Source organism: Sciurus vulgaris (assembly GCF_902686455.1).
Source record: "Sciurus vulgaris genome assembly, chromosome: 2".
Classification (NCBI taxonomy): domain Eukaryota; kingdom Metazoa; phylum Chordata; class Mammalia; order Rodentia; family Sciuridae; genus Sciurus; species Sciurus vulgaris.
Window position 1 is genome coordinate 84090173 of NC_136462.1, and position 13355 is coordinate 84103527.

Here is a 13355-nt window from a genome sequence, read left to right on the forward strand (position 1 = left end):
CAATCTTGTCATACATTGAATTCCTGTGCCTGTCTCCTGGACATTGATGTGTATGCCATGGTTGTATCAGTCACTGTCCTGGACACTTAAGCATAAATCTACTTGATTCCCAAAGCCAAACTTCTTTTGAATTTGCTGTCTTGGTAGTTTAGGCAATTATTTTATTTGTGTTTTTGACAGTCTCTTTATAGCAATTTTACCACAAGGAATTTTTAAATTTCCCAACTACAAACTTCTTGAGTTCAGCATCTCAATCTGTCTCACTCACCTCTACATCCCCAGAGTCCAGAGCAGTTCCAGATGCACAACAGATACACAGCAAATAGTTTTTAAATAAATGAGTACATGGCTGAATATTTAAATAAAACCTATTTGGATTTTCTTAATTTTGTACTGGAATTTTAAAAATCAGTTGGCTTTAAATTTGGGTTCTCTAAGAAACTACACTTTTAAAGATATTTGATTATGCTTTATTTCTTCTTTTCTTTTTGCTTTTATATGAAAAATTATAAAAATATTATTTACCTTCTTTATACCCTTCTTGAAAGTCCTGAAATTCTGAATCCCCCAGAAATCTTTCTCTAAGACTAATGTTGAAATGATTAAACACAGCAACTGAAAAATCAGATTTTCCTTTTATCTTGATTAAAGCTTAGTATTTACTGTATTTTAGACCTAATAGTTATATAAAAGTAGCCATTTTGAGCAGGAAAAGGGAAGACATTGACTGGCAATAATTGAGAATAAATTGATAGGTTGGTAGAGAATTAGGCTGTTAGATAATCTTGATTAGAGCAAACTCTTGTTACCCTTGTTCAACCAGCAAACAACTAGACTAGTATACTAAAAAATATGTAGATGTTGTTATTGTTTAGTCCTGTTTTCACTGTATTTTGTAATTTGTGAGTACCTAGGTGGGAAGGGAAATATAACTGTTTAGTTGAACTATGTAGACTTCTCCAGGGGCTATTCAATAAGGTTGAAGTAATTGGCAGTGAAGCATTTGTAGTTTTTAAAAAGATTGTAAAAGTCTTGATATACATATATTATTATAAAAAATAATTTGAAATGATTTAAAATCAAAACTTGATGAGTAAAATATTATAATTGTTTACATTAATAATTGTACAGGAAGCAACCTACCTCCCTGAAATGGGTAAACTTTATTTACATTGTAAATACAGACCAGCAATATGTTAGTTTGTACATATTATATCATTTAATTCCTAAAATAAATACATAAGCTAAATGCACAAGTTGATGAATTCCTTAAAGTGTGACTCTCTCAAGGCCACATTGCTGATGGGCAGCTGTCACAAGAAAGGAATGTTCTTTCCCCCTAAACACTTCAGCAGAGAGAATCACTGCAAAGGCTGGGGTCTTAGGCAGCAATGTGAAAATATCTCATTGGTACACAAAAAAGCCGGGTGTGGTATTGTATATCATGTTGCTGTTACAACTTAGTTAAAATATATCTAAATAAAAAGATCAGAGCAAAATATTCTGCAGATTTTTAGTGTTCCCGTGGGGCTGGTAGAATTCTCTGTGACATTTTCCCTGTATTTTGTAAAACGTCTGTAATTGCGGATAAGCTGTTTTCCAACCAAGCACCATTTGGAGTAGAGTGTCTGCAAGTGTCACTTTAGTTAGTCCTTCATTGTATCTGAGTCTTATGCTTTCTAAAAGATTTTCATAGTAACTGGAGCTCGTATTCTTTTTTGTTTTTAATTCCAGATCATCAAGTTATTGGATGGAAAACGATCTCAAACTGTGGGAATCTTGATATCTAGTTTACATTTAGAAATGAAGGACATCCAGCAGGGTAAGTCTTTTCCATCATTTTTTCCAGAACTTTAAAATTTTTAAAACATTTTATTGTGGAGAATTTTAAACATACACAAAATTAAAATGCCATAATGAATCCCATGAATATCCAGCTACATAGCCATCAACTCACTTCTTTTTTCATTTACAGCACATTCCCCACCACCAACTAGATTATTATGAGGCAGATCTCAGATATTTTATAATTCATCTACTAAAAATATTTGTACTACCCATAAAAGATAAGGATACTTTTTAAAACATAACCCTAGTGCTATATCATGCCTTTAAAAAGATGAACAACAATTTCTCAGTATCTGTTTTAGTCAGGTTTTTTTCCTGTAGTGACTAAATGATCTGATTAGCACAATTATAGAGGAGGAAAGTTTATTTGAGGGCTCATGGTTTCAGAGATCTTAGTCCATAGAAGGTGGGCTCCATTCCTTGGGTCTGGAGGTGAGGCAGAACATCATGGCAAAAAAGTGTGGCAGAGGGAAGCAGCTGGCATCTTCGGGAAACAGAGAGAGAGTCTCCACTCTCCAGATACAAAATATATACCCCAAAGCCACGCCCCAGTTCCAGTCTCCTCCAGCCATACCCTACCACTTCAGTTAATCCCATCATGGATTAATTCACTGATTGGGTTAAGATGTTCATAACCCAATCATTTCTCCTCTGAACCTTGCTGCATTGTCTCATGTAAGATTTGGGGGGGAAACCTCACCTCCACACCATAATAGTATCCTCACATCTGTGGTTCTCATTTCCCCAGTTGTCCATATACTCATTAATTCACCCATTCATTTAGAGTTATTTTGGGTGAGGTTCCAAACAGATGTTCTGCATTGCCATTGATGTGTCTCTCAAATTTCTTTTAATCTGAGGTTTTCTACTCCCCATCTTCTTTTTGTGTTTTTCCTTTGTAATTCATTCGTTGAAGACAGATTACTTGTCCTGTAGAGATTTCCACTTTTTTGATTTTGCTGATTGCATTACTGTGCAATGAAGTTTCTCTGTCCTATGTGTTTCCTGTAAACTGCTGGTTTGATCTAGAGACTTAATCTGAGTGCATGGAAGAATACTTAACAGATGCTATTGTATATTCCATCAAGATGTATATAATATGGATTGTCTGTGACACTAGTAGGCACTGATGATCTTTGCCTAGATTGTTTCTTTAGAAGTCTGAAAAATAACGATTTAAAGTTGTTACTTCTTCATTAGCTGAATACATCTCTAGAGAAATACTTTTATCAACCATGTGGCTACATCATTGTCTCTCAATCACTTTGTTGGTGGTGGCAGTGGGTTTTTTTCCCTATTTGGTTTTCTTTGGCTCAATTTTATACAAAAAACATTTATAGAGAAGATATTTTATTTGTGTGTACTTTTCTTGATTTCTAGAAAAGGGAAACAAAAGCCATCATACCTTTTTAAAATTTGTGTCTTTCATTAAAACAATGTTCCCTTTTCTCAATAATTGATTAAATGTATATCTTAATTTTGGCATGTCACTTATGCTGTTTCCTGAGTGGACTACAATCTCTGAGGTGGCTTCAGTAGGATTGAGCACTGGTTTAACAGTGGGAACACTCTGAAACCACCCTACCCACCTTAGGTTTCTCTTGGTGTTACTCGGTTGTTTTATTTTGCTACTCAGCAGACTCCCGGGGACCCTAAACTAAGAGGCTCTTGAGATCCTTTCACACACTGCTTTTCTTTTTAAAGTAGCTTTCTTAGGGTCTTAAAATTTTCCTATATTGTAAAAACTTTTAAATTCCACAAAAGGCTAGAAATATTGATATTCAAAGTAAATGACATAAGTATTTGGATAAGTGAAATATCTTTAACATTTCATAGAACTGAACTGAATGCATAAGTATGACTATTAAACCTTGGGAAACATTGTAGTAATCAGTAATTGATTTGACTTTGGGGCGCTACCACTGAAATTAGAGCAGGATTCTTTACTGACTTTAGAAGGATCTGATGTTAGGTCTTCTACAAGAATTCAAATCAGGAAAATGTGATGCTTGGGTGAACAACAAAATGGAAAAAGGAAAAAAAAATTCTGGAGGGGAGTTGGCAGTCTTGTGGTGGGGAAGTAAGTTTCTAAGGCAGTCATTGCAATGAGAAGGGGATTTTTCAGCATCATTGACCACAGTCCTGCTGAACACCAGGCATGCTTGGTTTTACCACCATGTGTAGCACCATGAATATGAGCTTTCACAATGGCAGCATCACTATGGCCTTCACTTGGTTCCTGTTAGCCATTTTCTGCTGCAATATGACAGATTGCCACATGCATGAGGGTCATCCTAACCCCATGATACTGTAGTTACCAGCTTGGGACCATAAACCTTCCCATGGAATTCCAGCCTCATTGGCTTGAATATTCAGTGTAAGTTGAGTAAGGGATTAGTTCATCCAGACCTTTCCACTTTAGTCAAAAACATGCCTTCGTGAATCAAAAGCCAACTCTACATCATGTACAACCATAGAAACAAAATGATGTACCCCGTTTGTGTACAATGAATCAAAATGCAGTCTGTAAAGAAAAATTAAAAGATAAATTTAAAATATATGTATATATTTTAATCTAAAAAAATAACAATGATGAAAAAAGAATATTAATGATGTGATACTGCTAAAAACCATTTCCTCTGGGTCAGGTTAGTTGTGTGGACAAGATCTAAGTCATTATGTAAAGGTATTTCATAAAAATAGGATGTGTACATAAACTTCATTTTGTTGGAAATGACAAGAAAAACCAACTCTCATTTCAGGATTGGAGATGCCAACTGTGGCATTACAGACATGTAAGCAGGGCAGGCATGACTTTAGCTCTTCCTCCTGCCTCAAGCACTTATGTATCCACTGCAGAGTTGGCTCCTAAGTTCTAAAAAGTAATCTCCATTCCATTTCTTCCTTTAGCAATGTATTCCAGATGAACCAATCACTGACACTGGCATGTGACTGTCACTAGCAGTCTGGGCTTTGCCAGTTATATTTCATTCTGAATCCCTTTCTGGTCATAAATGGAATGTGCTTGGTCTTGTGTTGTCCTTCAGTCGAAAGGATTCCCTGTGCTGAAGTTGACCCAGAACATTTATGTGAGGGGAGATGTGATTGGAGGAGGCCAGCTGGCAGCCAGGTGGTCTCACAGTGTTATCAGCCTTGGTGAAATGACCAAAGTTCAGATGCCTCTGGTTTATTCTTAAGCTTTCAGGTCATATATTCATTTTTGTCAGGACACAAAGACCAGAGGCATTAACTCACACTTTCCAAACTTACAAAAAGTTGATATATAAACCAGAACCCTAGTTTGTTCACTTAAGGAAGAGAATATTTCTTTGTTATGAGTAAAATATCATATCTGCTCAATGTTTTCTCCATCACTTGTCTCTCTGTGGCATTGTATCTCTTCCTGCTATTTTTCCCATGAAGAATTCCCTCTATCCCACCACCTGCACAGCAAACACACAGTGAGTGTGTTTTGAATGGCTGAACAGAGGGATCAATGAGAAGAGACAGACAAAGGCATGAGTAGAAAGGAACAGTTTCAAATCTTGGAAATGTCTGATTCTTATAAAAAGTACTGTTCTGTTTGTAGGAGCAGAAGTACCTACAGGTATTCTGAAGAGTTTCAAGCATTTCAGTTTTCTAAATGACAATGACATTTCAATCTTGTCCTGCTGGGATTACAGCTTTGTCACCTTGATAAAAGTTTTAAGTATTTCAGTATAAAGGTTACTTCCCACAGATAGATCAGATAGATAATCTGGCTTTTACTTGTCCAGCTCTTTCTTTTTCTTCTACTTTTTTTTATTGGCACATTATAGTTGTATATAACGATGGGATTTGTTGGTACATATTCCTACGTGCACATAATATAACAGTGTAATTTGACCAATATTGCTCCCCAGCACTCCCCACTTCCCTCCCCTCTTCTCATCCCTTGGTCTCTTTTCTCTACTGATCTCCCTTTGATTTTCATACTATTTCCCACCCACACTTACTTTTCCTTTTTCCCCTCTAGCTTCTGCATATGAGAGAAAACATACATCCCTTGACCTTCTGAGTTTGACTTATTTTGCTTAACATAATGGTCTCTAGTTTCATCCACTTTCCTGCAAACTGGTCCAGCTCTTAAAGAGCAACCTGATTTTCCTTGTTGGTCAGGTGAGCACTACTCTGTGGTCTACAATGCACATTCAGGAATTGAAATTTTAGAATTCTGTGCTCAAGCTCTTACAGATAGTAACCAATCAGTTTTTGTACCTTTATGTCATGTTGTATTTGTTTCCTAGGAAGTTCTCTGATTAAGCATTGCACATAACTAATTGGCTAATGCGTCATGTTTTAAAGTCATATATTCAAATGTTTGTTAAATTTAATTTAATTTTTAATAGATGAAGCCTTAATCTACATAGAATCAGAATGTCACAGGTTCCATTCCAGTGTATTTGGGTAAAACTAACTGCCTGCCTGTCTTTAACATGTATTGAATGCCAGCTCTGTATCAGGCACCATGACTTCAACAACATTTAAAATTTTAACTGTAACATTTTTGAGAATTCACAGCATGGTGGGAGAGATGTACAAACAGCCAAGATTGCAATAGAGTGGGCTATGAAATAATGGAAATAGCTGAACTCTTCCTGTACAACTTCAGATGAGTCTTAGAGGATGTGTGGTCACACACAGAGATAGAGCTCATCCCCTAGAGGAAAGAACATAAAACAAGATGTGCAAAAGGGGGTACAACTAATGTGTACAGAATGCATGAGAACATGGTTTGTTTCAGGGGCTAAGGCTGGAAAAACAAGCAGCATCCAGACCAGGAAGGACCCAGAATGTCAACACATGAATTCTGTACACTATTGCATCAGTACCAGAGATAAGATCTTTAAGGGGAACGTTGCCGTCTGATTTTGAGTGCAGTGGTATGTCTCAGACTGACCTTGAGGGCCCTATGTGCTCTGCATCTCTTACTTTCCTTTGCTCCTCTGGCCTCCCTGCATGCTGCACTTCTAGCTAGCTACAGTGATCATCTTTGACTCCTTGAAAAGGCCAAGTTCTCCCCTCCTTTTGTATCTTTGAATGCATAGCACATTTTGAATGAAAAGCGCAGCACATTGCCTGTATCTGGAATTGTTTGTACAGCTAGTTCTTTTTCTTTACTGTGGGTTTCAACTTAAATGTCACCTCAAAGAGGCCTTCTTAGATCCTTGCTCCCTAATGTAACTCATGCTAAGTTAATTCTCTCACTTTTCTCCACACTTAATGTCTTATTTATGTATCTACTTACGTTCTTATTTACATCAGCTATCAGAACGGCAGCTCTGAGATGGAGACTACTTGTTGATGTGTCCCCAGCACCTTGCATTTGTGTCTGGCACACAGGTGCTGATCTAAGTGCCTAATGAATGAATAAAACAAAAACAACTAAAGGAGGATAAGTATGCGAGAAACAGTTTGCACACTGATCAGATCATAAGTGATGAAGACCAGAACTAAGACTGCATCTGTAGAAATGTATCACAAGGAGTGAGGAAGAAGAAATTCAGTCTGCACCTTAGATTTTGGATTCAGCAAGAATGTGCATATTGGTACCAAAAATTGAAAAGTAGAAATGTAGATCAAAAATGGTTTAAGCAGAAAGGAGTTGAGTGTGAGATGACTGGAGACATGCCTGGTGGTAGTAGGTGGACAGGGTTGGGTTAGATATAAAACAGACCTCAAAAAGTAACCTCTACCTGGTTCTCTCTACCCAAAGAGATGTTTGACGTCCTTTAGAACAAAACCAAATGCCCACATACTGGCTGAAGTGTAGAACTCTGACTCCCCAAAGGAAAGCCTTGGTTGTGGGGGGAGAAGGTTCCAGGAGGCCGACCATCCTGCCCACAGAGCCTGAACAGACTCCGAATAAGTGACTGACTTACTGCTGGTGTTCCATCTGCTAGATGGGATGATTATATTTAAAAGCATTTGGCATCTGTGGATATAGCAACTGCCTACCATGATTGCAAATGAGTGTTTTCATTCCACATTAGTGATTTCCTCTAATTTCTGTCCCAGGGGATATGGAAAATTGCTGTTGACTATTCTTGATATAAACCTCCATATGCATTGCAACAGACTAGGTGCCAGAAACCTCCTGGCATTCATTTGGAATTTCCCGTACACTCAGAATTCATATTTATAATATTTAATCTAACATCAAAATAAAACATTTTTCATGTTAGTTCTTACTAGTCCAGCTTAAGCATTCAGCTGCATCATAGCCTATCTTCCTGTTGAGGAATCTTGGTACCAGAAAGACATACCAGTTGGTTTTATGCTCAGAGACTAAAACCCAGATTTGAGAATACCCACTGGACCTTGTCTGCTTTGGCCTTAAAATATCTAGCAATCTATGTCCAAGTTTATGGGAGCTGTCTAAAATATTTGGTCAGACATCTGAAATTGACCACAAGTTATTTAGGACTTTCCTGAGGAAAATCTCACTCTAACCTATAAGAGTCCCTATTCAAAAGGCATTTTTGCCTCCAAAATTTTTTGTAGTATACCCTACCAGTAAAAAGTTTTAGAGCATGCTTTTCAAGGTATGTTTTCTAAAACATGTATGTTACATAAATGCATGACAAACTTGACATGATCAATTTAAAATAAGGAAATCTGAATTAAAATGAGACTAATGATACTTTTAAATGCCTTGCTCATTTTGATGGCTTCAGGTTCTCATTAGCTAAATACAATTAGGATGAGGCTCATTATTGACAATAGTAGATCTAAACCCACATTTTTTTTTTTTTTTTTTTTTTTTTTTTTTTTTGCTGTGCTGGGGATTGAACCCAGGGCCTTGTGCTTGCAAGGCAGGCACTCTACCAACTGAGCTATACCCCCAGCCCTAAACCCACATTTTAAAGTGTCTTCTTGATAATTTTTTTTTCTGTTTATGGGACTCAATTTCTTGGCATATCTACTGTGACTATGCTCATTATTACCCTGTTCTGTGTCTCATAAAGAGCTTGCACTCACAATCATCTAGTCTACCATTTTCTTATTGTTGATGCATTATCTTCAATCTGCAGTTTCTTTGCAGGAATCTTGAAGTCAGCTCATTTATTTTGTGAAGTTCGGCTAAAAGCAGAGTTTAGAATCAAAAAACTTCATTTAATTGCCCCCTCCAGGCACAGTATGTCGAAAACAAAGGAGGAGAGTACGTCACACATGAAGGAGGTTACCCTCTAAGTGACATCATCATAACTAGCTGACTTTCCAACTCCTTCAAGGAGCAAGTGTCAATCAACTCATTCAAAAAATATATTTTTAAAAATTGTTGCTAAACATAAGTAGTAGCTCTATCACTTCCTTTTCCTTCCCCACCCTTTCATCCCCTCTAAAACACCTGAGCAGCAGGACTCCACCCAACTCTTTGTAAACCATTGTACATTCATTCCTTCACTTGCAGAGCTGAGGCCAGAAAACAGAGGGTGGCATTTCTTTGTACTTTACCTTCAGGCATCTGGCTGAGACCATCCAATCTGCCTGGAATGTAATTTCAGCTTAAAAGAACCAGAACTAATGGAAGAACAGAAGCCGCTTAACCCGAACTGTTTCTCATTCCACTGCCCTCCAGAGAACAGAGGGGATACACGGGAGGAAGTTTTGTGCATTCTGTGCTCTGTGCACTTCTTTGAGGTTTGAACCATGAGCAATTTTAATTGTACCTATAAAGTGGCACCTTGACCACCTTCAGGCATAGTACATGCCTAGAATTAGGTGAGAATTAGGACTTTTACTCTGTAAGATTGAGTGATTTTGAGAATTTGGAATAGATTAGCTAACTGCCTCTTGTTTATATTAGTTTTCTGAGGTAGGTGTCATTTTTTTTCACCTCAGAACCAGCTCCCTTTTTGTTATCCTTTACATTCACCTTTCATTCCGTTGATACCTGAATTAAGGTCTCTGCTTAGTCCATTTAGCAGGGTATCTAAGGTTAGAAACTATGTTCCCTTGATATTTCTTATTCCTTATGTTTCTGGAGGCAATTTTTGTTTGTGCCCTTTCAATTTTCTGTATGAGTTTTTGCTTCCCTGAGTTTTGGCATGCTTGTGATAGCTAGTAGCAATTAATTATTAATCCCTCTAATGTGGTGGACAGAGGTTCCTTTAAGCTGCCTCCAAATTGGTCCCTCAAGCATTTCATTTGGATACTTGTATTCAGCAAAGATTCCTGCACATCTTTGTCTGCACAGGTGAGCTTGGCATCTATCACAGGTGGAGCATAGTGCCTCTTTGCATCCCTCTTTGTCTACCCCCTGCCTTTCATGTTTTATACTTTTTTCTTATACTTGGTCTTCCTTCTAAGCAATGGGCTTATTGTTGAGTGTTGAGATTATGGGAAGATATTCCTGATCCCTCTCTCTTCAACTTTCAGATTTGTACATTGCCTCCTTCCATGAACCCCGTTTTTTCCTTTCTTTTTTTCTTGGTAGAGGTTGGGGGGCAGTAGGTTAGTTAGAGGTTTTGGGGGTAGGTTATATGGGATTTTTAAAAACTGTGTCCTGTGTGCTACTTGCCTCATGCTGTTCTTTTTTCCAATCGAGTTTTTAATTGAGGCCTAAAAAATGTCAATAATTTGGATAAAACATCTAAGTTTCATGTGGGCTAATTGGAATTTAACATTGTCAACAAAATAATTTTCATTAGTAGAGTCAATAATACTATCATCCTTTGCTGGCTGGGAATATATCGAATCCTTTTACAATAATTATTACACACTCAGTTTGTGCAAGGTAATTGTGTCAACTACTTAAGGAAATAGAAAAAAGAATAAATGAGCTGCATCAGAATTATTCTTAAAATCAATATTAGCCAAAACCTGGTGAACTCACCCAATCCTGTAACATCTTCCACATGCCTGATGACCAGATTTTTCTTGGCTAATCTAATAGGCTAAGATGTGCATCTTCTCTCTTCTGGACTCCCTCCATTACCACCTCAAGGTGCTTTTTCCCTGATAAAGAACTATTACATAAGTGGCTCTGCTTTTTTTGTTTTTAATAATTAGAATTATTTTTTAATAATTAGAAGCAAGCACATTTTTTGTTTATCTGGACATGGTACACTTGGAGATAGAAAAGCGTTTAGAGTTAAAAAAAAAAAAAAAAATGACTGGAGGGCTGAGAAAATTCCTGCATGTTCTTCCCACTTACCTTTGTGAAAAACTGGCTCAGAGCTGGAGAGGGAATTTACCTATTGTGTGAGACCCTGACCCTGCGCATGTGCCTAAAGCAGGCACATAGTTTTTATGTGTGCCTGTTAGTTTGAATTTGTGATACTGATCTGCTTTTTGTCCCTGCTGACGGTTATTATATCTTAATGGGCAAAACACTACTCTAATGATCCTTGTGTATATAATTCTTGTAGTACAGAGCAGGCACCAGAGGACCACATAAAAATGTTTGCCTCAATTTCCCTGCAAAAAAGAAGCCCAGAAACCAGACTTGACCAAGTAACAGATTTTTAAAGGTAAAGGAACCCAATAAAATTACCAGCTTTTCACAGCGTGTGTCTACTTCCTTTCGACATATTGTGAGGTGTAGGTGAAATATTCTAACTGAACTGACAGTGTGAGTGGGGACAACTAAGGAGGGAGGGAGATAAAAGTAAAACCCACCAGGAATGATTGATATTGCAGTGGCAATGAGTTGTTGGGGTCTCCCTTTTGTGGATTTGACACTTCACCTTTCTGACACCATCTGCAGAAGTGTTGGAATAATGAGCCCTGTACTCCGGAACAAAAGCTAGGATTACTTAGCATTACTGTATCGGGGCTTTAGGGTTTGCCATAGAATCATGTGGGCTAATATGTGTAAATTCTGTTTGGGGATGAAAGATGTGCATTGTGTGCATGTGTGTGAAAGAGATAAGAGTGTATTTTTTTTTATAATATAAAATGGAGAGAGCTATCTGATCCTATGCAACTCTAAAAATATTTTAATCAGAGATAGACTTCTTTCCACATTGTGATGATCAGTTAATGGTTTATGTAATGACTTATAAGTTTACAGTAAGGATTTTAAATAATGACTTCAATCAGAGAGTGTTTATTGTTTCTCAAATACATTCTCACAGTATTTTAGGATAGAATTGTCATGTATGGATTCTGGCCCCCTAGGAACCTAAACTACATTTGATGAAAAGGATATGCAATTACATACATGTAAGCCAATTCTCCCAGGAGTCCTAGGACTTACGTGTTTTTGTATTAGACCTATGGTCACTATTCTAACCTTACCTGGTTAGGATAACATGGACAAATAGAAAAAATTTCATTTCCTTGAGCTCCTGGCTCAACCTGGTGATCAATCACTTGATATTGCTTCTTGCACTTTTGAATTTTTTTGTACTTTTTATTCTTAAGATCTGTATATGGAAGAGGAGAGTCCTCATTGGAAACTTGGTCTTGGTCCTAAATGAATCACTTTATCTACTCTTTCCTTCACCAGTCCCCTTTATTCCACTGCATTTTTCGCCAGACCTTGGGAGGAAGAACAACACTCACATCTGCTCTTATGTTCCTCCACCTGCTTCTGTGGGCTTGGCACAGAACTCTTTCCCTGAATCGAGGCTGAAAGCCCCCAGAGCCATTTAGTGATGTTCCTATAGAGTGATCCAGTGTCTCTCCTCTGCTCTGCCCTTCTGTCATCACTATTTAGGTTTTTGCTAGCTCTTACCCACAGTAATATGTTTTAAGCTGGTCTTCCCAAAATCTGACTTTCCCTGAATACTATAACTCTGTTCAACGTACTTCCCAGCTCAAAACTGCCCAGTAACTCTCTGAAGTATATCAGGTGCATTATAGGCTCTTCATCATGACTTTAAATTTTTACTATTTCTTGTCTCACACTGTGTTTTGAGGTTGTCTTCCTAGTCCCTTTAATTTATTTTCTTGAAGCCCAAATTCCGGCTATCTCCAGAGGTTCCATCAGCCTGTGTGTTCATCTCCTTTCACGTGTAATGTATCACAGTCTTCCAGTTGATGTTGTTGGGTACTTACTGTAAATTTACAAATTACCACTGAATGGAATGAGTGTGACTGAATTAATGATGATTAACAAATGGGTATTTCAAGTTTCTGCCTGAAGGAATCTACCAGTTAAACTTTACTTTTAACCCTTTTTTCCCAAAGGTGATATTGCTATTTACAATATTTTTTGAAGGTTAGAATGATGGAAAAGATATTTTCCTTGATTCATTCTTTAATAAAGAGAAAATTCATTTATTAAACTAAAATGTTTTTGTTATGCTATATTCAGGCAAGCCAGGTTGTTCACACTGAATGTGTGAGTGGAGAACATGACTGTGCAACCTAACAAGACTGACTAAACCTCAGTTTTTGCACAGGAACAAATTGAGAAGAAACAACCATCCTTAATTCAAATATAGACCCCCCCCCCCCATAATATAATATTTTCATCTGTTAAAATCCTATTATGCTAAGGGAAATAAGCCAAACCC

The 13355-nt window shown here is 37.3% G+C and overlaps 1 protein-coding gene across 3 annotated transcripts in view; it reads left to right on the forward strand.

Moving 5' to 3' along the window:
* FMN1 (formin 1) overlaps positions 1 to 13355 on the forward strand; it is a 390151-nt gene that overhangs the window by 236124 nt on the left and 140672 nt on the right. For all 3 annotated transcript variants that reach the window (XM_079126348.1, XM_079126350.1, XM_079126349.1), the window contains one exon: positions 1735 to 1822. In XM_079126348.1, the coding sequence (XP_078982474.1) occupies positions 1735 to 1822 (88 nt within the window). The remainder of the gene's footprint in view (positions 1 to 1734; positions 1823 to 13355) is intronic.